Raw genomic sequence first — 25,006 nt, 5'->3', positions numbered from 1 at the left:
ATGCTCATATTGGCTCCTACATATTCTATGAAGATCTTTATCGGTCGAACCGTTATGACAACATACGTTATTCCCTTTGTCCATCGGTATGTAACTTGTCCGTGATCATAATGCTAAGCTAACGAATGGGTCTTGTCCATCACATCATTCTCCTAATGATATGATCCCGTTATCAAATGAAAACTCATGCCCATGGTCAGGAAACCTTAACCATTTTTTATCAACGAGCTAGTCAAGTATAGGCTCACTAAGGACACAATGTTTTTTTTGCAGGGGCAGGGACACAATGTTTGTTTATGTATTCACACATGTATTTAGGTTTCCGATTAATATAATTCTAGCATGAATAATAAACATTTGTCATGAATAAGGAAATATAAAATAACAACTTTATTATTGCCTCTAGGGCATATTTTCTTTAATCTCCCACTTGCACTAGAGTCAATAATCTAGATTACATTGTAATGATTCTAACACCCATGGTGTCTTGGTGCTGATCATGTTTTGCTCATGGAAGAGGCTTAGTCAACGGGTCTGCTACATTCGGATCCATATGTATTTTGCAAATGTCTACGTCTCCCTCCTTCACTTGATCATGGATGGAGTTGAAGCGTCTCTTGATGTGTTTGGTTCTTTTGTGAAATCTGGATTCCTTCGCTAAGGCAATTGCTCCAGTATTGTCACAAAAAAATTTCATTTGACCCGATGCACTAGGTATTACACCTAGATCGGATATGAACTCCTTCATCCAGACTCTTTCATTTGCTGCTTCCGAAGCAGCTATGTACTCCGCTTCACACGTAGATCCCGCCACGATGCTCTGCTTGAAACTGCACCAACTGACAGCTCCACCATTCAATATAAATACGTATTCGGTTGGTGACTTAGAGTCATCCGGATCAGTGTCAAAACTAGCATCGACGTAACAATTTACGACGAGTTCTTTGTCACCTCCATAAACGAGAAACATATCCTTAGTCCTTTTCACGTACTTCAAGATGTTCTTGACCGCTGTCCAGTGATCCACTCCTGAATTACTTTGGTACCTCCCTGTCAAACTTATAGCAAGGCACACATCAGGTCTGGTACCTCCCTCCGTTCTCTTATCTAAGGTGTATTATTTTTGGCACGGCGACCGAGGCACATAATTATAGACGTGTTAGGACGAAATTACCCTTGGCAAATTTATTGGTCAGTGGCAAGTAAATCAGTTAGTCCGGAAAAGTAAGAGATATATGCAATCGACATAGAGAAAGTTTCCTTATTTTGCTACAAGAAGAGATACAGACAATCAGGAGAGAGATATTTTCCCTTTTTCTAGAGGGCTAACAAGGGAATTATGAGAAATTAGAAGAAATGCATCTTACATTTTGGAATTTTATCAAAAAAAACAAATACACCTTATATAAAGGAACGGATGGAGTATTCTTCCGAGCCCACATCATCCTTCCTTTGAATTAGCCGCATATATTTAGCCACAATAATTACCCATCCGCTTAATTAGCTGCCCTTTTTTCACGATTGTTTGTTAATTACTGCGGCTGCTGGTATATTAATTGGTTTGACTGTGGTTAGAATTATGAGGTGGGACTATTCTTCACGTAATATGTTTATCTCAGTTGGTTGTCCTGGTCGAAAGGATTAGTAGAACAGATCCCAGGTTTGATTCTGCATTGTAGTGGTTTTTTTTCTTTCTCTAAGACCTAAGATAAGAAAGCCCACTCGCGCGCGCAGCCCATAAGGAAGGCCCGTGTTTCTTCTTGCGGCTAGTTAGATGGGCTGGCGTCGCTGCCGGTACATGGGCGTACTATTCTTTTAAAATTCGATCGAGGAGAGAAGACGTGGAGCGAGGTACAATAGAACCGGCAAAACAACTCAAAAAAAAATAGAACCGGCAAAAGAGACCACGTATGGAAGAAGTGAAAAAAAATGACGGTAAACCCGACGGAAGCAATAGCCGCTTTATTAGTAGGTAAAGAAAAAGAGAAATTTCTCCAAAAGAAAAAAGATAAAAGGGAAATTTTATGTAGTGGTGTGTGCACGGACGTCGTCCGGTGCGGCGGCATGAGAAGCGTACGCTCACGCGTAGCATAGGCGCAGGTGGAGATAGTAGTACGGGTCCGAATTATTTTGAGTATGAGATGCCATATGCATGCATGGTGTTGGGGATATAACCCCATGATATGACCCGTCCAGGAGGGGCCGGGTCATATTGTCCGCGACTTATAATTGAAGGCCCAGTAAGGTTTACAAGCGGGCTGTTGAAGGCCCGTGATCCGGAGGCGACTCAAGACCCGAAGGCGTGAGCCGCCTGGTGATAGCTTGCCTAACAAGGCGAGGTAATTTAGGAATAGGGTCTTGTAAGCCGCCGGACCTCGACTTGTGTATATAACAGCGAGACCCAGCGGCGGGTTAACTCAAAAAACAATCGACCGAGAACTAGGTCAAGCGTACTCGCTCCCTTGTAATCAAGACTCAGGCAATACAACTAGAAGCGGGACGTAGGCTTTTACCTCATTGCGAGGGGCCGAACCTGAGTAAATCCTTTGTGTCATTTGTCCCATTCAACCCCTTCGAGCTAACCTACGTTGTGATGGCTCCACACCTAAGTCCTTTCACTAGGGCATCTGCCGTGACAAACCCACGACACATGGCCTATTTTTTTACTACTGCGAGGCATCTGTGATGACTTCATAAAATTTCAAATGCTATCTCGGCTTAGCCTCTCAGAGATGCTCATAGGGATAAAATGTAACTTAGTGATAGGAGTGCAGGAAGTTGCAGGCTAGGCAACCTTATCTGCTTATCTCACACAGAAGTTTTTTATCTACCATAGTGTACATATGAAACATCTGGCCACTAGGTTGAATTCTAAATGGCAAGCGCTGCAAAACAACATGACGACAGTTTTCTTATACGAGACAACTGAATAGAATTAAATTGATCAAGACAACTAAACACCACGGCAACTAGGGTTTGGAACAATCGAATGGTTTTTTTAATGACATAACACATCAATTCGGTAGAATTAAACTGATAAGTACAACAAAATAGTGCAGCAACTAATTTTATAATAACTGACAAGCTGTACGAGACTCCCGCAAAAAAAAAGACAAGCTGTATGAGACAATATGGCAACTAGGTAGAAGTAAAATGACAAGCATAACAAATTATTTGTGGCAACTGGGATCTTATAAGCACTTACAAGCTTTATATGAAATGACATTAAAAAGTGGCAATTAAGTTATTTTCCATCAGGCAAGTAAGTGGTTAATAATATGACAAGTGGGTGGAACAATGTGGCAAGTACGGATTGAAAAAAAAGTTGTCGAAACATATCAACATGGGATTTAGTTTCAAAGATCTTGTCTCGAAGTCAACTGTGAAAACAGATCATTGATTGAATTAACGGTCTTAGAGATGAAATGTTCTGAATTTCAAACACCACGGAATCTTGATGATGTCATCGTATGCATGCATGGCAGAGAGAAAGAGAAAATTGGCAACAAGGAAATAAGTTATAGCTACTTGCACTATTTTTGGATGCATGCGCATGTATTCTGGATGCTATTTTGCTTTTTGCCAGCGACTTTTGCTTGTGGACAGTAGCCACCGCACCGGAGACAAATTCGTAGTTTTGATCCTTTTGCAAAAGTTGAGTAAGATATGGCCCTGGTTTGATAAAATTTTGGAATCTGACCCTTTTCCCTATCGCCGAGGTCGATGACGATAGGGTATAACAGTTATAAGCCATGAGGGGCGGTAGGATTTGATCCTGCTTTGTAAAAATTTCGAGATCTGACCATTTTCCTATCGCCGAGGTTGATGATGGTAGGATTAAACAGCCTACCGCCATGGGACCGGACAGTAGGAAACTTATCCACGCCAGCGCAGCTAAACGCATGTCGCCTCTACCGTCAACCCTGCCGTCGAGGCTCCCGGGGGTAGGCTGTTATACCCTATCGCCATCGACCTCAGCAGTAGGGTTTGAACTGTTATAAGCCACGGGGGTGGTAGGGTACCGTCCTCGTGTCTGGCGGTAGGTTCTTTATCCACACCAGCAACGACCAACAGTCATCTGCCTCTGCCGTCAAACCTACCGCCAGGGCCCCTGGCGGTAGGTTGTTTAACCCTACCACCAGGGCCCTTGGCGGTAGGTTGTTTAACCCTACCACCATTGACCTCGGCGGTAGGAAAAGGGCCAGATCTTGAAATTTCTACAAAGCAGGATCAAATCCTACTCAATTTCCAAAAAGGTCAACACACTGAATTTGGCCCCGCACGGGAGCACCAATATCCGTCGCTGCTATGTAGTTACGTCCAAGATAAACAATAGATTATCTCAAAAAAGTTAAAAAAATAGATCATGGATTGATTCATATTCATAATTTGGAAGCTAATCGTTCAGTGGGAGGAGATGCTTCCGTCGATTATGAGGCAACTGTGGTGACTTCATTAATCTTAAAATGTTATGCCGGCTCAATATATCTTAGAAATGCTCATAAGGATAGGGTGTGTGCGTGACTTCATAAGGGTGAATATATATATGATGTCCAATAAGCATGAGCAGGGGACAGAAAATAAAATGAGAAAGGGCACCACGACGTGCGGATGATCCTAGGTGGCGAAGCGTAGATGTTCCTAAGAAACCACCAAAAACATCCTGGAGAAAAGGTTGTAGCTTGCTCTGTCGGGGAGAAAAGTCGGCGACATATCAACCTGGTAAAGTTATTGAAAATGGTATGTTGAGTAGAAGTACTACAAAACTACCACTACACTTGAGATGAGATTACTTTTTGGACTGCTCGTACGATAGAAGATCACATAATGTTTTTTTGAGAGAATGACATCATGGCTTACTTTATTAATCAAATAAGCACACTTACATCGTTCACGAGATATTCAGTAAGAAAAGAAGGGCGATCATCTACCCAATTACAAGATAAATGATTTTCATAACTATGTTTTGCTATCTCATGTGCGACACCATTGGCCTCCCGGAGACACTGCGAGTACTGAACCGTTCCTATTTTCGTCACCAGATCAATACAATCCGCATAAACTGCAGCTTCTTCATTCCACCATATTTGTCCTCCTTTGCAAGCTTCAATCACCTCTACACAATCAGATTCAGCAACAACTTGGTGATAGCCCAAAGATGACACCAGTTCAAGGCCTTTTTTCATTGCCAGTGCTTTCATTATCGTGGCCGATGACGAGTGTGGAACATAAAAACATGCACCTGCAAGGAAATTGCCTATCTTGTCACGGATAACCGCGCCCGTCGCCCCTTCTCCCTCTTCAAAATGAAACGAGGCATCTACATTTAATTAACTTGACATGAATCTGGTTTCATCCATTTAACTACTTCTCTTGTGTTATTGCTATGAGCTGTTTTGGTGAAGTTTGTGCATAGGGACAGAACAGATAACTTCCAATTTGTTGTTGGGGGATGTCCTTTCCTTGTGTGTGACTGTCCGTCTGATCCACCAGATGTATCATGTTGCGATCGCCACAACCTCCGCAATCCCTACCTGAGGTAGATCAGGGTAATGACTCGTTGAGGGATCCAACAACTCCTCCAAGACAGCTGAACCTGACCTGTCTACAATACATGCATCTGATACTGCTTGTTCTAGTTTTAGTATGCACCACATCGTTTTTGCTGGTACACATTCAAATAGCAAGTGTTTCAGGTCATGTAAAACAAATATTGGATGTGAAAAAAAACACATAGGCATTTAGGAACGTGTATTGTTCTTTTCTTCCTATCAAAGAAAGAGGCGATCTCACCTGCGCCACCAGGGAGTTCCTCCTTCGTCGTCCTTCGGCAGCTCTCCTCTGCCGATGACCTCGGTCGTCGATGGTGAGGGGGTCGCCGCATCCACGGGTGTGAATAGTTTTAGCCTAAAGTGGTTTAGTTTTTAGGCTGTTCATCGTCTTGACTTCGGCGGTGGCGATGGGGGCGTTGAATAAAATTTCTTCAGATCCTACTCCGATGAGGTGATTGGTCCTATGGTTGGGGATGGATTTGGAATCCATTATGTTCAAGCAAGGAAGGTGTGGCAACGGCGGCATCCTTGTGGTCGACCGGTGTCCTCGGGCTCCGCTGTTGCGACGGCGTTTGCTTCGGTGCAGGCGTGGAGCTTGGGAGGTAGTCCAAGAGCGGATGCAGATTGTGGTCTTCATCGGCAGTATCTTGAAGATGGTGGATCATGTCCTCTTCCGACGTCTTAGTCTTGTGGGGGTACCAGATATGGAGTTCGATGGCGTGTCTGCGGTGTTGCCTCGGTCTAACTCATTCAACGGTAATGGTTTTGCTTTTGGCGAGCCACCTTGGAGGTCCGCAAAGTTGCATATCAGCGACGGAGCCGTGTCGAGCTCGGTGGAGGTGATCCGTCATTTTTTTCTTTTGGTGGCTGCTGTGGTGGAGCCAGAGGCAGGTGACGGGCGTTGGTGTCATGCTCAGAGATTTCTTCAGTCTTATTTGTAAATTTACTTCTTGACTATTGTTTCTTTGTGCAAAAGTTAGCGTTCTGTTATTTGTTCAGTTTTGTCGGGTCGGTATGTACGTAGCTTGTACAATGATCCTTGTGATATAAATCGGTTTCGATTCTTTCCAACTACAGTTGGCTTTCAAACAAGGACCACGGTGTAGGTTCGTATCGGATTGATCGGCTTCCTTTAGCTTTGTTGCATATTACCATGCAATTTTTTTAGCAAATACAAGATTTTCATTATAAATTGATTTATGGATAACCGATGAAAATCATGGTGATAATTAAAAACATGTGAAGTTTTGAATCATTATTGTGCTGTTCAGTGAATCCATCGAAATCGAGAACACGATACTTTTAAATTGAAATAGAGAATGTAATTTTGTTGTAGTTGAAACATAGTCGCTACGTTCGGGCTCTGGATGGAGAATATAAAGAGATAAAGCAAGAACAACCTCAACTCATAGTCGCTATGTTCCGCCTGCTGAGATTATGTACACCATCATGTAGCTTGATTTCACCCTTTTCTGATTATGATGCAAACACTGTCATATGATTGTGTCATTTTGCATTCAAACACAAAATGCAGCCTTGTGCTAGATACAGTAAATACATAACTCACATTTCCCGTCAACTTCATATTTTGGATGAATTGGCTGGTACATTTACATGCTAGCGGATGTCTATTGCAATCCATCAAATAATCATTTTCAAATTTGATTATGATAGCGGATGTCTATTGCAATTCATCAAAATAACTCTTTCCAAAATTTACTGATGATAGCGGACGCCGAAGGATATATGGGACAACTTGCGTAAGGAATTATCAAATCGGGACAACTGGGGTTTTATGCAAAACTGCCAACAATCTAGTGAAACATGACCGGCTTACCCTAGCAGTCGATTCACTTGTTTCACTGATTGCAAGAAGCCGTGTAACTGTGTCTTAAGACCTCTCATTGTGCAAGTATCATAAGAGTATCATGTAGTGTCTCCTAAAAAAGATGATATTGCATTATAGGTAAGAGAGAGAGAAGACTCCGGTGCATATTCTGATATAATATCATAGAAGATCAAATGAGGAAACTTAATAATAAATAGATAATATCCACAAATTATAATGAGGTTCTAAAAATGAATAAATTAAATAACAGTATGCTACTAGTGTAAGACACTAATGCAATGTGAATATAATGATTAAAGTAGTATTGTGCACCACGATACTAACACATATGATACTATGCATTTAAGTGGCCTAATGTTTGGGCGATATTGTGGTGCCCTTTATTTTGCAAAATTCTTGCTATCTCATCCTAACCATACCCAAAACTAAAAGTTTTAAAACTAAAAAAAAAGATGCAAGGCGTTGGTCGCCTCGTGTCTGTGCTGCTCTCCCACCAAGTCCTGAGCCCATGTTTCTTTTTTTTTTCTTTCCCCTCTTACCCTCTTATATCTGAACGCCTCGCCAGCTACTCAACTTTTTCATCAAGACATGCACTGCTCTCTCTCTCTCTCCCACATCCTCTATCCTCTTCACAAGCAACCAGGCCATGCACACCTTCCAATCCTGCAAGCCGTTGTTGCAAAGCAGAGGTGTCGTACACAAATCGGAGACACGACGCCCTCGCCCCTGCTGCCACAAGGGAAGATGGGCTGCTGCAACATCGACTCGGTGCTATAGTGCGAAGCTGCCGCTTGTCACGTGCTTCTGCAAGGCACCACTTGAGGAAGCGGGTGGCCGGTGCTGCAGCAGCGGATCTTACCACTCTAGGAAGCTGACAGCAACTGCTGCAACTACAGATCTCATCACCCAGGGGAAGTCGACCGCGAGTGTTGCAAGCCGACTGCCATTGCTGCAACTGCACATCTCACCAGCGATGCAAGGTCGTCGACAGGTGCTGCAAGCTTTAAGACATGGATGTACGCATTGCCAAGGCGGGGACTGACGCTGCAAAGGTTGAGCTGCTGCATGTTGTCACTGCTACAAGTGGCATCGATAGTAGATGAATGGACACGCGAGTTATGTAAAGATGGGGCGCGACACTTAAAAGGGTTGGTGGTGGAGGGGAAAGGGGTCCTACTGGATCTAACGGTTAGAGACATGCCAATCGACGACGCGTGAGGCAACTGATACACCACGTTTGGGATCAATCGGCTGACGCCTAGCGCCCGCCAAAAATGATTCAGCTCTTGAATGGCAATAACTGCAAAACTCAAGAGTATTATAGGTTGTACATGACCGTGTATTCGTCACAATTCGTTCAAAAAACCTGGCCTGGGAAGAACTGTAAATGCCACCATCGTTTTATTCCAACAAGGATAACCTAGCAATTGCGTCGACGATAGCGACGCTGCATGGGGAGAAATTAATGATTCCATGTCCTACGGATTCTAGCTTCCCCTTTTCCGTCCTAAAAAAATTCAGGGGACGGTCATAGTTCGCGGAGAGATAGAAATCATTATCAGAAGGTTCAACACTCAAGAAAAGCAAAGTGATATAAGCAACTGTTTAGGTGGTGGAGACACTTGCAAGGAGATCAAACTTTGCCTCCACTACCAAGGTGAGACTAAATAGAGCACCTTCACCTCTAGCCTTACATTTTTTTATAGAATTTCTTGTCTTACATGGAAATTTGTCATTTATTAGAAATTACTCCCTCCGTCCGAAAATACTTGTCGAAAAAATATAAAATGAATGTATTTAGAATTAAAATACATTTAGATACATCTATTTCTCCGACAAGTATTTCTAAAATAAGGGAGTACTTATAAGTCTTTATATAGATTTTATTAGAAACTACATAAGGATATATATAGACGTATTTTAAAATGTAGATTCACTCGTTTTGTTCTATATGTAGTCCGTCTAAGAAGACTTATATTTAGAAACGGAAGGAGTAGAAATTTGTAAATGGCCAAGCCCAAAACTCTTAACAATTACTATTACCCCCGTCCCAAATTAAATGTCTTATATTTCTCTAGGTACGGATGTATCTAGACACGTTGTAATTTGAGACGGAAGGAGTATTTTCTTTTTTCGTAACATACTGAGTATTCTCTCATCTCAAGTAGGTATACCCAAAAAAAGATAAACTGAAAGTTTGTAATTGCAAATAAAAAAAGATTCAGCTCGTGTGTGGCAAACTGGCAATAACTGCCAACCAACCTTTCACGACCGAAAAGAAACTGCAAGTCCGCACCTGTCCGGGGAACCCGTCCCGATCCGCTCCGCAACCAGACCCGGCCAGTTTTCCCCCAGCAAGCATGGGAGTAATTGCGTTGACGACGGCGACGCTGCACGGGGAATCGGGGAGATATTAATCGGTTCCTTTTCCTCTGGATTCCGGCTCTCCTTTTCCCGCACTATAAATTCCGGGGCAGCGGCCGGAATCCGCAGAAATCGCTGTCAGAAGGCCCTGCACTCAAACTCAGTCTGAGGAGGGGGGCGATAGAGGCAACGGGCCGCCGGCGATGTCGTCGTCGTGGAACTCGGTGGGGCTGGAGGTGCTCTACCAGGTCATCGGGTGGATCGCCTTCGTCGCCTGGTCCTTCAGCTTCTACCCGCAGGTCGTCCTCAACTACAGGCGCAAGAGGTGCTCCTTCTCCCCCTTCTCTTTACCCCCTTGCCTGTAGCGTTCTTGGGCTAGATCTGTTTGACCAGCTGTTCGCCCGCTCCTCAAAACGGATGTATCTAGACGTATTTCAGTGCTAGATACATACGTTTGAGCCTCCAACGAATCCCACACAAGGAAGTATGTGTCGATTTTGCAAAAAATTCATCCTATTGATGGATGGACCCGACGAATATGTCCGGTACCTGTGTAAGATGGATATGGTGGTAAAACGTGTCAAATGCTTAGAAAAAATGCAGCTTTGTTTGAGCTGATGATGAGCCGTGTCTTTGGCTGCTGGAAATTCTACTAATTGTCACGATTGCTTTGCTCTTGTGACAAGATAATGGCCCTGTTTACAGGAGGGTGGCATGTGTGCAAAGTATAGGGGAAGGAAACAAAACAAAAGGCAGTTAGTACGGAGTAGAATGAACCTTTGGCATGTAGTAGGACATGTGGTGTATATAGGCACCGTAGTTGCTTGTCGTGCTTATAAACTACTCCCTCTGTTCATAAATATAAGATGTTCTAACTTTTTCTGAATCGGATGTATATATTATAGACACGTTTTAGTGTGTTTGTTCATTCATTTCAGTACATATGTAGTTCATATTGAAATATCCGGAACATCTTATAATTTGGAACGGAGGTAGTATCTAACTTATGCTCTGTTGTCCATCTATCATGATTGATGTCGATTCTTGCAGTTATGGCTAGGTAAAAATCATGACTAAGAAAAGCTACCCGTGTCTGAAACTTCCGTCTAACTGGCGCCGTTTTAAATTCGTTATGCGTGAGTTCTCATATTTGGACTTAAGCGGAAGCGTACCCTGTAGTGTAATCCTCTTGGTTTGTCCTTCAGAAACGTATGCAGATCTCATAATCATGTCTACCCATTGTAGACATTTCTAGCACCTCAGTTTGGTATGCCCTTTAGTTGTTGAAAATGCATGCATGTTTAACCTTACTATTTTCCAGTTTTTTTTTCTATATTTTTGTCTGAACTTTGAAGTATAGTTTGGTAATGTTTCAATTCTACTCAACCAGTCAAAGTACAAGTTTGTGTAGTATTTGATCAGCATTTCTTTTGCCTCACCCTAGATTTACCTTTTGCAATTGTGGCAGTTTGTCCAGCATGCAAATTCACATCTTGTATTTTAAATAGTACTCTGACACAAGAAAAGATGTAGGCCCATCGTGGTTTTCTGTGCAACAGCTCAGAATGTTAGTGATCCAAATATCTATGTTATCATTTAAGATTTTGTTCTGTGGTTTACCTGTTTTCACAAATTGCAGTGTCGTCGGTCTGAACTTCGATTTTCTGGTGCTGAATTTCACAAAGCACTCTTCCTACCTCATATACAATGCTGCTCTATTCTTCAGCCCCTTCATCCAGCAACAGTATCATGACAAGTTTGGTGATAAAGAGGTTAGGCGTCACTGCCTTATTTTTACGGATAGTTCATGGTGGGAATAATTTTAGGAGCAACATATCTTTTCAGTATCATAGCATATTTGCGATCTTGCATCATGTCTAGTCAGTTACCCATAGTCCTTATTTTTAAATAATAGCCATGCTTGTTAAACACACAATTATCATAACAGGTGCACTGGAACAAAAGGTCTCTGTTTTAGTTTGTTGTATTCCAGAAGAATTAAAAAGCTAAATAGTCTTACTGGGGTACATACCCAGACCATATTTGACTCTGATGATCAAATGGCAAACTAATGGTTTCATCCACACTTCTGTTGGCACAATTAATTTGGATGGGGTAACACGTGGCTGGATCCTTACCTAAGGGACTTCCCTATACTCGTGTGTTTTTATTTCTATGTGAATTAGGCAGGAAGACCATTTTAGCATCTTTATGTTAGCTATACAGATTAACGGTAGAAAATCAAGGTAGCTGTACTAGAGATTTTCTTTTTCTTTTCATTGGTATTTATAGCAATCAGTATATTGGTATGCTCAAGGATCTTGCTTTGTGTTTGACCACTCCATTGTGCTACTTATCCATGGTTTGTGCTTGTATGATTTTAATGTTACTGTGATTTTTAAAGCTGCACTTTTTTAAAATTTTGTTAGCTATGATTAGGATTGCCACTCTCCATGAGAGCCATTATTATAGCCAGTACAACTTGTTGATGTCTATCAGGACTATTTTGTGACCAATCACCAACTGGTTAAAAGCCATTCTTGACACAATTTTAGCTGACAAATTTCACATCATTTCTGTGTAACTGAATTTGGTAATTGTCATCTATAGTTCTTTATGGCTTCTTTTATTTGTTCAGGGCAAATATTGGATGCAAATAATTACAAATTGTATTAGTATGTCTAGCAAGTTTGATAATTCCAAAGAAAGTCTAGATGTACATATGATTTGATATTTTTGTTAGTAGCATTTATATTGTAATAACATGTTAGTACTTTTAAAGAAAAAGAAGCCATTCCATGTCTTTTGTTATGTTGTACGTGCTTGTGAAACAAAATATGCTAGGTCACTCTTATTATCATGAACTACTCCCATCGATCTTGAATAGATGCTGTATTCGGAAGTTTGTAGTTAATGTTCTAAAATCTTGAACATTAAAACATTTAGATTTGCCACCTAATAATCTTGCTTGATTTAGTTGCTGCCACAGATACTCTAATATCATTATATTTTTATTATTGTTTGCTAATATATAGCTACAATAACTTTTTTCTCGAATACGCACGAGTGTGCGTATTGAAGGAGATAGCGGGAGTAAAGAGCCCCTCCACATTGGCATTTACATATTGCGCAACACCAACTCCACCTAGATAGCTACAATAACTGCAAAAAAAAATTGGGGGAGTATCAAGATTATATCTACCCAGGCCTAAAATTAACATTAACTAAATGTATCGTTTGATGCAGATGATTCCTGTTGCTGCAAATGATGTTGCTTTCTCTCTACATGCAGTGGCCTTGACATCTTTTACCCTTTACCAAGTTTTTATTTATGAGGTTAGTTTACTTGTCCTCAGGGACTGCAGATACATCTTCTAAATCGTGAAACTTAATATCGAATGTTTGAACTTGGAATATACAGCGTGGAAACCAGAAAGTCTCCAAAGTGTGCATATCAATCTCTGCTGTTGTCTGGTCAGCTGCTATTGTTTGCCTCATTGTAGCTTGGCCAAAAAGTAACTGGCTATGGCTTATTGATGTATTCAAGTAAGTTTTTTGTACGTTCACTGTTATTAACGTTGCTTGTTATTATCAGCTAGATTAGCTAAATGTTTTTAATTGATATATCTTGCTTCTGTTCGTAAAAGTGGGACTGATTTTCCTCCTATCTTTTTGAATCTCAGTTCAATACAGGTTGCGATGACAACAGTCAAGTACATCCCTCAGGTATTACTGCTTGTTATCATTACTTAAGTTACAGAGTACAACCAAATGACTATCTCCTGATGTGAATGTTGAACTAGTGATATCATATACGTAGTACAAATTACAAAATATAGACAAAGGAACACTGAAATTCAGCATGATGTATCTGCGTTCAATAATCAGCAGTTGAGAGCATAGTACATAAGCTTAACTAAATATGAACACCCCAGATATGTCAAAGTTTCCATTGGTTCTTATATTTCATTTGAATGAAGTTTTCTTGTTCTATAATGTACAAATTCTCACTTGGATATTTCTAAACTATAGGATATATAATAAGTACATAAATATAAGTGGTGTGCTGTTGTTAAGTGTCCTTTCTAACCATTATTATGTTTCCTATGTGCCTTAGGCTGTGATGAACTTCAGGCGGAAGAGTACAGTTGGTTGGAGTATTGGCAATATTTTACTTGATCTTACAGGGGGGGTGCTGAACTTTGGTCAGATGGGTGTGCAATCTATTGATCAGCGTAAGCTGCATTTTTCCTTTCATTGCAACTCATGTCATGCTCTATGTTATGTATATATGTTTGGATTCTTTTCCTAACAATACAAATTGTGCTGCAGACACTTTAGTGAATTTCTATGGAAATATCGGCAAGACCCTTCTTTCGTTGGTGAGCATGAGTTCTAGTCTTTTACAGACTATACGTTTTTGGTCACCTATTAGCTTTCTGACGTGTTCTCACAGTATAAAATGTTACTAAATTTCATGTCCCTGAATTTGTAGGAAACTGTTTTCTTCGATGTTCTCTTCATAATTCAACACTATGTGTTGTACCCTGTCAAACGGGATGAGAATGGTAAGGCCATCATTTCTGAGAGGGTAGCTCCTCTGATCAGGCCCTCAGATAAGCCTGAAGAAGATAGTGTATGACATATATACAGTACACGCAGTGCTGTCTCAATTACTATCTGTTTTATAACAAAGATAAACCACGATTATTTTCCATGTATTGTGAATTAACTGATGTACATATTTCTTCACGGATTACTGTAAAAATTTAAATATTGCAGACCTTCAGTTTTGTCCTTGACATTTATACTTTGTGTAAAGATTTACAAATACAATTTATAATTGATTTGGCTAGTGTTTATTTGCCTGTTCTATTTCCTTTTGCCTTTGACTAATCACTGGCAGCCGTTTTTTTAGATCTACCACCAATGGCATGTTTCAGACAATAATCTTGCTAAAGTGTGACAGCCACGTGTGCTGACTTCAATTTATTTTTCATGGCATCGTTGCTAAACTGTCGAGTTACCTATGGCCTATTTTATTCCTGGTATAAAAATATTAGACTATGGTAAGGAAAGGATAAACGCAAGTGGAGCTTTGCTTGTTTGTCAACTTGGCCTTTTTTTGTTACACTATGGTTTCATCAAATAGAATAATACGTCGGCAAACGGGTTATTAAAGATTGGGTGCTCATTAAATGATTTGCTTAAGGAGTACGCGAGCATACAAGTGCATGTTTGTATCATTTAGTTGACTCGGTAATTACATGTTATATAAGTTCAATTACTGTTTAAACTGAAATACTCATTAGTTTTTCCATGGTAGGAACTGTCTTGCGATTCAACTAGCTTTGCTCGTGCATTTGTTACTCATGTCGAAAGCGGAAGTTCTTTGAGCATCTCCAACCCTAACCTAGTCAGTAAAGTATATGTATACCACTTAGCTAAAGCAATATAAAGCGCAAAACGGAGGATCTACGATTTTAATATGCTTTAATTCACTTTTCTCCATTTATCAGTTATCTATGTGCTTACAGAAATCCAATGTAAATCGGAGGATGTTTGAATTTTGTATGTCTGTTCGTCTTTTTTGTTATCAGACTCTGAGTACCCTGTTCTCCCCGTTCAAGTGAAAGATGGGAAAGATGGGACGGCCGTGTAAACTTGTAGGATTGAAGATGAAGATGGGACAGCTGTGTAAACTTGTAGGATTGGAGATGAAGATGGGACGGCTGTGTAAACTTGTAGGATTGGAGATGAAGATGAGTCTTATGGGTCCAATGAAGCATGAGGGAGGCTCTCAAGTAATTAAGATGTGTGATGGATTTACCAAGGACCAAAAACAAAAGGGCCCAAACGATGTTCAAAAGAATCCTTGTACCCACCAATAAAAATAGTATGTCCATATGTTAGCTAAGAAGAAGCATCGGAAATCAAATATACTACGTGCAAATTCTACTCATGTAGTTTTTACCACAAGAAAACAAACCGTACACAATTCTACTCGTGTGATTGTTAGCAATCGTAACACAAAATGAACACACCATGAGTTGACATGTACGCGGATTGGTTATTCTCATCTCAAGATCGTGATTTCGAGTGACAGTTAAGAAGTGTATTTTAGATTAACTTTGATAGATTAGTTTTGGTGATTGAGAGAATAATGAGATTAAGGCATCGATGTGAATGCTTCAACTGATGATTTAATGAATTGGTATATTTTGCACAAACATTTACTTCCTTCGTCCCAAAATAAGTGTCTTAACTCTAGTACAACTATATACTAAAGTTAGTAACATAAAGACACTTATTTTAAGACAGAGGGAGTACCATGTCCATAAACCCCATAAAGCGTTCCATGGGTTTAAAGCAAGCAGCAAGAATGCAGTGTCATCGGTATGGGTGCCTTATGAGTTTTCTAGTCATGAATTGTTCGTCTTCAGACCCTTTTTTTGTCAATGGACTCATCTGTAAAGAGGGCAAAATTGTCCAAGGATTGCCTTAATCACAGTCACAAGGCCTTTGACAAGACGAAAATGAAACATAAGAACATTTCTGATCATTGACAAAAACTAGGGGTAAACTATTGAGTGGGAATGAACTAAGGAAAATGCTTTAGAGACTCAACTAGCATTTGCGTCGACAACCTCCTTTGCATGCCACGCATCCTCACATACCCGACCTCATCCTCTCTTAATTTCACACATTCTTTTCTCTCCCCTGCACACAATGCCCCTCCACGTTTACCTCCCACCACCACATCGCTGCCACCGTTGTTGCAAGGCTACAACACCATCACCGGCCTTGTTGTGCCAGATTCGGAGACACCGCACGGTGCGCGTGCTACTGCAAGCCGGCCATCGACACTGTAAAAGGGGGAGGGGGTGGCGATGCTGCAAGCATCAGTGCGAGTTGCCGCTAGGGGAGCCCATCGTGCTTCAAAGGGAGCGTCGTCGGTGTTGCTCCCAGGCGAGGCTCAATGTTGCAAGTTAACGCTACAAGCATGTCGCTCTATGCTGCAAAGGTGGTCGCCGTTGTGCTTCTTTGCGACAAGAACAGAGCAATAGAGTGTCAGGGTTGCAAGGGCAGGGCGTCTGTTGCATGTCATTGTTGCGAGTCGGCGGGGGCGGGGTGGGTCTTGTTACGAGTCGACACTACTCCAGACCTGTTGGCACCTACGGTGAGACAAATGGGTGCTGCCGTAGCGGAGCTCGTGGTTTGCGGAGTTGCGAGGCGGGGGAAGTGTGTGGTTCGCGAAGGTGCGGGATGAGAAGGGTGGGTGTCGAGGTGGCTGATTCCTGATCACGGCTGGTGCCTAGCATGACCCATGAAATAAGGGTAGAAATCTAAAACAACCTTTGTTTAATGGATAGATGAATATAAAATTATATAGTACATGAATATGTTTTAAAGGTGCGATGCGCATTTTATTCCATACATACACACATTTTTATTTTTTCCATTTTCTAGAACATATTTTCTAACATCCTTAATTTTCTACTCCCTCCACCCCAAAAGGCTTGTTTTAGATTTGTCTTACGGATGTATCTAGACATGTGTTAGAAAACCAAGAGGTAAGATACGTGTGTCTAGATATAGACGTTTAAATACATACATACGAAGGTAATATTTTATTACTTGTCGCTCAGACGGATATATGTTTCACCGGAATACGTCCAGATACATTCATAGGGACAAGTTAGAGTATTTAAATCCCCTTTCATAGTTTCTTTTTCTTTAAATCTGTTATAAATAAAACATGAAAAACGAAACGGGCCCAACTCCTCGGCGACGCCAGCCATGAGCCAACCTCGCGCCGCACTCCACCACCAGACCAGACCAGAGCGCCCGTAAACGGAAGCCGACGCCACCGAGAGCGGCCAGCCGAACCCGATGCCGCCGCCCAACTCCTCCCTCCCGCTCGCCGCCGCCCCCATGTCCGACCCCTCCCCATACCCCTCCCCGCCCCCCAACCCCCTCGCCGCCGCCTCCTCCTTCCTCCACCACCACCTCTCCAGCCTCGCCTCGCGCTTCGCCGCCCCGCGCCCCGCGCTCGCCGCGGCGCGCCCGCCGGGGCCCCACGGCGCCGCCGCCCAGCCCCTCGCGCTCGGGCCCGACGAGGTCGCGCGCGCGCTCACCGGCACGCCCGTCTTCACCGTCTGCAACTCCAGCAACGAGTTCGTGCTCGTCTCCGACCCCGCCACCGGCCTCCGCTCCCTCGGCCTCCTCTGCTTCCGCTCCGAGGACGCCGACGCCCTCCTCTCCCATGTACCCCCTCCCCGCCCGCCCTTCTCTCGACACCTGCTGGTTTTGACTCTTGGTTTTATGCTTTTACTGACGGTTTTGGAGGTTGCGTGGTGCAGGTGAGGACGCGGCAGCCGGTGTTAGGGAAGGGGGCAAAAGTGGTGCCGATTACGCTAGATCAGGTGAGCTTAAATTGGTATCTCATGTGATAGATCATGCCAGGGGCAATCCTTTTTCCGAGTCATGATTGTTGGAGCAATCCTGCAAGAGAGTTTATGGGGGATTGAGGTTTATGCTGACTTAAGTAGTGAGTTTATGTTGCGGCAGAAGTACGAAAGTGATGCAATACAAAATTAGGAACTCAATGACGTCTCAACCACTGGCAATATGAACTAGATTCCTTAGAAGGAGGTGTGTGAGGAAAGGAATCGTTTCTCATAAGTCACACTGTCGCCAATTTATCTAGTCTAGCTTAGGTTTGTCTCATTAGGCTAGCCCTGATACAACTTATCATTCTACTCCATCCACGGATGCAAGTTGCGTGGGTCTGCGAACCCACACCAACCCTACTTTGACAGTTGGCACGGTTGTAAGGACTAGGCACAATGTGCAAGTGAACCACTAGTTAAGTGGATGAGCATACTTTTTTGTGCCTTACCACAACTGAGATAATGAGCCTCTAATTAAGCCAATGTGTGTAACTGTATATCTTGAACCATACTGATATTGTTTGATGTTTTGGAATGTAAATATTTCTTATGCTGCCCTTCGAATGCAGGTTTATATGTTGAAGGCCGAAGGTATCGCATTCCGCTTCTTACCTGATCCACTTCAAATAAAGAATGCACTGCAGGTTTGATTCTTGCTGGAACTGTTTCTTATTCTTCTATTATCTTATCTAAATGTGTACCATTTTTAAGCACCCCCCACCCTTTCCTGTCTCTTCTGAATAAGTATAGTCAAATTCATTATGTAACTAAATTGCTCTTCAAAGCAGTAATGCAGCAAGTATAAGTTACAAGATTCCACTGAACTGCCATTTGTACCAACTTAATCTGTCACCATGGTTTTGACTTTTCACAAAAAACATCCATATGACCTAGGAGTAGCATGTTGCCCAATATTGCGTTATTTGTCACCACTCAAAGTTTTTAATATTGACTTCTTTTTCTGCATCAGGGGTATAAGGTTTAGATAGCGCCGATCAGTCCAGTGTATTATCAAGATGTGTTTTTGAATCCTTAGAATGCATCTTCATTATTCATATTTGTTAGGTAACATATATTTTCCTTCTTCAAAGACAACAAATGTTCCAAGGAACAATTAATTTGAGCAAGGAAAAGTTAGAGGCCTGTTGCAGTGGCACATGAATTAATTTTTGGAGATCTACCACTTTGCCCTATACGGTTGGAACACCACCTGACTTTGTATGGTTGGTGTTATTTTCAATGTAGTCTATGCCAATATTTCCGGTTTTTTTATGGGCTGGATTGGCTCAAATAAGGTGATTCTCCATGAGGGTAAAGCCTTTCTTTGTGTACTCTTGCCTGTTGGTCTGTACTTTGTTGCTGATGACTATATAAAGTTTGATGTCTTAAACAATAATATATGCGGGTTACTGTAGTCTTCTGCATCTAATATAACCAATGTAAATGAATTTTTTTCAGCTTAATGATGAATATTACTCTTTGGCTTTTCAGTTGAAATCTGGCTTAACTGGTTTTGATGGTGTCCCTGTTTTTCAGGTAATTCATGGTTGCATTGCTCTACTAAGAAATAGTATATTCTTATCAAAAGCAGTTAGATTTTAGATGCTCATTGACAGTTGGACATTATGGGATCTCTTTCAATGTGTTAAGTTCAGTTACATGCATTTCTAACCAGGGTTCCACAAATGGATTGTTGCTTTTTTGGGCCAGTTTTGGTTTCTAAAACTCTCTTATTAATTACCACTAGCATGCCAACAGAAAAATGTCTTTTTTTTTAACTGTTACCGGGCGGGAAAGACTCCCCACCTGAATATATTTTAAGAAAATTTAAGCAACAATGTTTAGGTAAGGCGAGTGGAGAAAAAATCCTCCACAGACCAACGGTAAAATGTCACTTCTATCTTTCCCCAAGATCAGGAATTCAGAAAAAAAGAATTAACACTCTGTTTGGAACCCTACATCAGTTGATCAATAACACTCCTCGTAAGAGTGAACTATACCTCTGCAGTTGACAAATAACAAATTTTATAGATCTGTTGATCAATAACGGCAATGGATCTGTTAGCATGTGGACTGGTTGATTTGTTGATTAATATGTTAAACTTCTAACAGAATAACATACTCCCTCCAATGCGAATTAATTGACGCGGCCTCTATACAATGTATAGAGGCCGTGTCAATTAATTTGGATCGGAGGGAGTAGTTTATTTCCATGAGTTATATGGCTGAGGTGGGCTTGAACACATCGCGAAAGCTGAAGCTGTTCACCTGTCCTGCCCCCATTAGTTACTTGCCCATACTGGTCCTTTCATGACCTTCACCAGGGTGCCTCATCTTGTAATGCTGCACGTCTTAAATTGTCGGTGCTCAGACAAAACCGAAAGATTAAAAAAAAGTAGTTTTTTCTGTGCACATTTGTCATCCCCACCCCCATGTGACCAACCTCTTTCCCCCTATTACCTGGTCTTGATACTTATAGCTTTGTATCCTAAGTCCAAACTTTCTTTGGAACAACATACATTGGATGAACTGTCCTTTGCTATGATTAAAATACCTGATTTGCATGTGCAGTCAGATCTATTGGTCGTTAAGAAACAGAAGAAGCGCTATTGTCCAGTATACTTTCAAAAGGTTTGTCAGGCTCCATTTCCTTTCACCTACCTTACCCAGTCTGGTTAAGTCTTCACAACTTCCTTCCTTGTTCAGGAGGACATAGAAAGAGAGCTTAGAAAGGCGTCTAAATCTTCGAAAGGATCAGCCTTATCTAAGCAAATTATGGTATGTGATTTTATATGTTTCTTATTGCTGTCCTAAGCTCTCATGAAAACTTGGCCCTCTGGTTTCTTCAGGTTGGTAGTTTGGAGGATGTCTTGAAGAAAATGGAGGTAAGATGGTGACAGAAACATAAGATACACTCAGGACTCTTGTACTTTGCTTGACTACTAACATCCTAAAACTCTTGATTCTACAGATTAACGACAGAAATTCTGGTTGGGACGACTTAATCTTCATACCACCTGGAAAGAGTCTCAACCAACATATCAATGAGGTATCAGCGTAGTTTTGTTGTGCAGTGATAGCACGGAGTTTGAGCACACATATTTTTTCACTTGAAATGCTGTGATGGCCAGCCTATCAACTATATTAAGCCGCTGCCGGAGCTTTTTTTTTCCTCTTAATAAATAATTCACGGTTAGCTCTGTAATGAAAATTTTCAAGGTCAAGTGATAAATATGGCTGTGATTTTTTTCGCCATTGTACTCTAGAAATATAGTATTATTTATTTTGTTTCCTGTTTCTGGATTTACAAACATCATGTTCAGAAAGAAGACTGACAAAAGTATGGTGCTATATCTTCGTTGGAAGATTTAGCTCCATGTGAATTATTTTTCTGTACAAGATTGCAATTATGAAAGAGAAAACATGATTAGGACCGTGCCATGGTTGGGTTTATCATACTGCCTTAGTAAAAATTTGGTTCTCTTTGTCCTCTTGCCATCAGAATTTACACGCGCGCACTGGTCATGCCAAACGGACAAAAAACTTCACCAAATCTTGTTCCTTTATTGAGTGCAATCTTTTTTTTTTGTGTGTGTGGGGAGCGATGGAGTGCAATTTATGTGGTTGCTATGAAGCTAGAAGAGGTGTTCATGGAAAGAAAAGAAGATGGTCGAAGTGGAACCAGCGTAAATGACACAAATGCCATAGGTCATAAATTTTAGATATTATAAATCTCGGAGAATTTTTTTTCCAGCCACAAGAGAAATTTATAGGCTTGCCAAATAGGTTATTTTATGTAGACTGAAAGATCAAGGGAGTTTGAGTATCAAGAAATAGAGATGAAGAACATTTCTTTGCTCAGCAAACTGCTTTTAGGCTCATTTATATGAGGAAGGGGTTTTACTGAAACAAGATTATTTCTCAAGTGGAATTTAGTAGCGGGTATTCTCAGTTTTTGGACTGGGTTTATGCGTGCAAAGCATTTCCTTTTGCTGCTACTGCTAGGTTGGTTCCACCTCCAGTATGTCACGCAAGTTCACTACTTTTGGGAGGATACTTGGGCTGATATTGAACCATTTTGTCAAATACCCCATCCTCCTATGCAATGTTGCGAGGTACTGTAGCAAATTGTCATTTTTTATAGATGAACAGGGAGGCCTCTCCCCGGCTCCATTACCAGAATGAAACCAAGTTGTAGCATTACTAGCAAATTGTCATTCCAGCGAGCAATCATCTGGGTTGGGCCTAACTTGGAACAAGCTGGTCCAACAGGTGGAAACGATCAGGTTATCACAAACACAACTAGAAACCCTTCTGTTTCTCGGTAGAGTCCATGCATCTGTCTCTTACGGGTTCTCTCCCTCCGTTCCAAAATAAATGTTGTGGTTTTAGTTCAAATTAAAAGTACCCTCAAGGATAACTTCTGTGTGCTGTCTTCTGAGCGGGATTATTCTCACTAGAGAAACTAGAATTATAAGAAAGGAGCGCCTATGTCTCGGTCAGCTGATAGTTAACCATCCCTTGGTTAGTTTTCTAAATTTGTTCATACATCAGTTCTGAAATGGTGTTCACTGTGTTATAACGATTTGTTTGTCTGGTGCAAAAAGTGTAATATTATCTCATCTGATTGAAAATTAAGTCCTCTGATATGATCGTTCAACTAGCGCAAAAAATTGCAACGTTTGACCTCAGCTTTCAGTTTTTATAAAATCTTGGATGGATATGAACGACCAGAGTCAACCGAGAATTAGCAAAACCGTCAAAAGGAAGTGTGGAAGATCAGATCTTGTTTTTGTGATGAAAGACAGACAGTAGTGCAACGCCTGTCATATTCCCCGCTTTATGTGATTATGTCATCTAGCCCTTTAGGATTCTCATATGATGGAAAATTGGCAACAAGGGTTTGAAGGCGCTATATTCACAAACACTATTCTAGCTATATATTGGTTTATATGGCCATCAGAACGATGTTAACTTTGACAAGAAAGTTCTCTATCGTCTAAATCAGGTGATCAAATGCGGTGGCTTACCACGATCGTGGGCGCCATTGCAAAGAGCTGAGTTCAGAGAAGTGATGTCAACAGGGGAAGGTCGTGGTCATGGAGGTATTTTCTGCTACTAGTTGGCCCACCTGCAAGCGACTAGGCGATGGCAGACTTTTCTGAACTTCAATTTACTTATTCGCTTAGTTGCTTATATCGTATGATTGTTCCGATGTTGTGACTTGTTTGGATGGTTCGTGTAACAAGTACTCGTGTTTGCATGGTGCACCCCCTCGATGAAGACCAAGAGCAACATGGCTCTTTGTTTTCTAAACATAGAAGCAAATGAGAAATCTCAGAATTTTTTTTACGAACCCGCGAAAAACTTGCTTGTCGATTTATTAGAAGAAAGCGAGGGTACAAAGAATCCAGCGGCAAGTCGCGGTTATAAGGGATAACACGACGATGATGGGCTGGCTACCACAATGTCGCAATCGATAGAGCAACACCCTATGAGTTCGTAGAACCTATCTCCAGGTATCGCCCAACCCCTTCGCACCAGAGAACTTCCACAGCACAGCCTCCACCTCAATGCGCTGAAGCTTGCGAGCCACAACCGCAACACAAGTTTTAGTGATCCTGTTTGTATCATTTTTTGAGTTTTATGTACTATATGTCTAATTAACTTTGTTTTTAGTTTGGCTTCCAATTTGACGGTTTTTGCGCCGCAACACAATTGATCATTTAGGACAGTAAAACTGCACCTAGTCTTTGCCCTCTCACATCCTCAACATTCCTGGCCGTCCTTTTTACTGATTTGGGTGTTTGTAGCCTTTAGATGTACTCTATCTAGCGACCTCCCCCGCACCTTTCAATTTCTGGTCTAACTGTTCTAATGGGTTGCTACTCCACGAGAAAAAAATCGAGCCCTCTAGTGAAATGGGTCGCTTCTTCCAACCCATTTAGCTAACCCACCACGACCCAGAGCGATCTGTCACCATGCTCCCGTCTCCAGAAAAAAAGGAGTAACTAGTCAATGGGCACCCCATCAGGGGGATTCCCTATGGGTGGCACACACGCACGAGCAACTGCCGCATGGTGCACCCAGCCGCCACCATGTGTTGTGTTGCGTGTTGGTTGCACCCTCGGGGACACTTTTTTTCTGCACATGTTTTTGGGTTTTTCAGGTTTCCAAATTTTTTTCTTGGTTTTTTCTTTTCTTTTTCCTTGCGAAGCATAGATGTGCTTCATCATAGTTGTGCTTCATGATGAAGCACATCCATGCTCCTCAGAAATGAAAAGCATGAAGCACAACCAAACAAAAATTGAAAAGCAACCCATTGCTTCGGCGTGAACCGTGAAGCACCGTGCTTCAGGAGAAAGTGAAAAGCACGATTGTGCTTTGGCGTGAAGCACAATTGTGTTGCACAAAAAAAGTGAAAAGCACAGTTTGGAACTCGAAATACAGTTATGCTCCAAAAAGCAGAAAACATTTTGAAACTCGGGGACGACGAAGGAGCCGCTGGCCTAACCCGGATCTGGCCATTTTACCGCACCTTACTACTTTTGTTACTTGTTACTTGCTACAAATTATATTGCCATCACATTATCTATCAACACTTGCAGTGAAATCCTCGTTGAAAACTGTCTATCAATTCCTTTTGCTCCTCGTTGAGTTCGACGTTCTTACTCATTCAAATGACTACGATTGATCCCTTATACTTGTGGGTCATCAAAGTACAATTGTGCTTCACGAAAAAGTGAAAAGTTCAATTGTGCTTCCGTGTGGACCAGAAGTGTGCTCCA

The 25,006-nt window shown here is 41.6% G+C and overlaps 2 protein-coding genes across 3 annotated transcripts; both read left to right on the top strand.

Moving 5' to 3' along the window:
- Positions 1-9,707: 9,707 nt before the first annotated feature.
- On the top strand, positions 9,708-15,870 carry LOC123165681 (cystinosin homolog). Of its 2 annotated transcripts, XM_044583371.1 has the most exons (9): positions 9,708-10,090; positions 11,405-11,537; positions 13,012-13,101; positions 13,187-13,311; positions 13,449-13,491; positions 13,883-14,000; positions 14,098-14,147; positions 14,261-14,333; positions 15,366-15,870. In XM_044583371.1, exons 1-9 carry the CDS (start codon positions 9,969-9,971, stop codon positions 15,425-15,427), a joined length of 816 nt encoding a protein of 271 aa, XP_044439306.1. In that variant the 5' UTR covers positions 9,708-9,968; the 3' UTR covers positions 15,428-15,870. The 2 variants fall into 2 exon arrangements, with proteins under 2 accessions (XP_044439306.1, XP_044439305.1); XM_044583370.1 differs by lacking the exon at positions 15,366-15,870 and having other exon boundaries at positions 9,709-10,090; positions 14,261-14,627.
- Positions 15,871-17,561: 1,691 nt separating this feature from the next.
- On the top strand, positions 17,562-23,570 carry LOC123169335 (protein TIC 22, chloroplastic). The gene is made up of 9 exons (XM_044587178.1): positions 17,562-18,033; positions 18,129-18,191; positions 18,788-18,862; positions 19,710-19,754; positions 20,790-20,849; positions 20,925-20,996; positions 21,068-21,103; positions 21,190-21,267; positions 23,227-23,570. Exons 1-9 carry the CDS (start codon positions 17,659-17,661, stop codon positions 23,338-23,340), a joined length of 918 nt encoding a protein of 305 aa, XP_044443113.1. The 5' UTR covers positions 17,562-17,658; the 3' UTR covers positions 23,341-23,570.
- Positions 23,571-25,006: the final 1,436 nt, after the last annotated feature.

Source organism: Triticum aestivum, chromosome 7D, assembly GCF_018294505.1.
Source record: "Triticum aestivum cultivar Chinese Spring chromosome 7D, IWGSC CS RefSeq v2.1, whole genome shotgun sequence".
NCBI classification, from domain to species: Eukaryota; Viridiplantae; Streptophyta; class Magnoliopsida; order Poales; family Poaceae; genus Triticum; species Triticum aestivum.
This window is presented reverse-complemented; position numbering and strand designations above follow the sequence as displayed.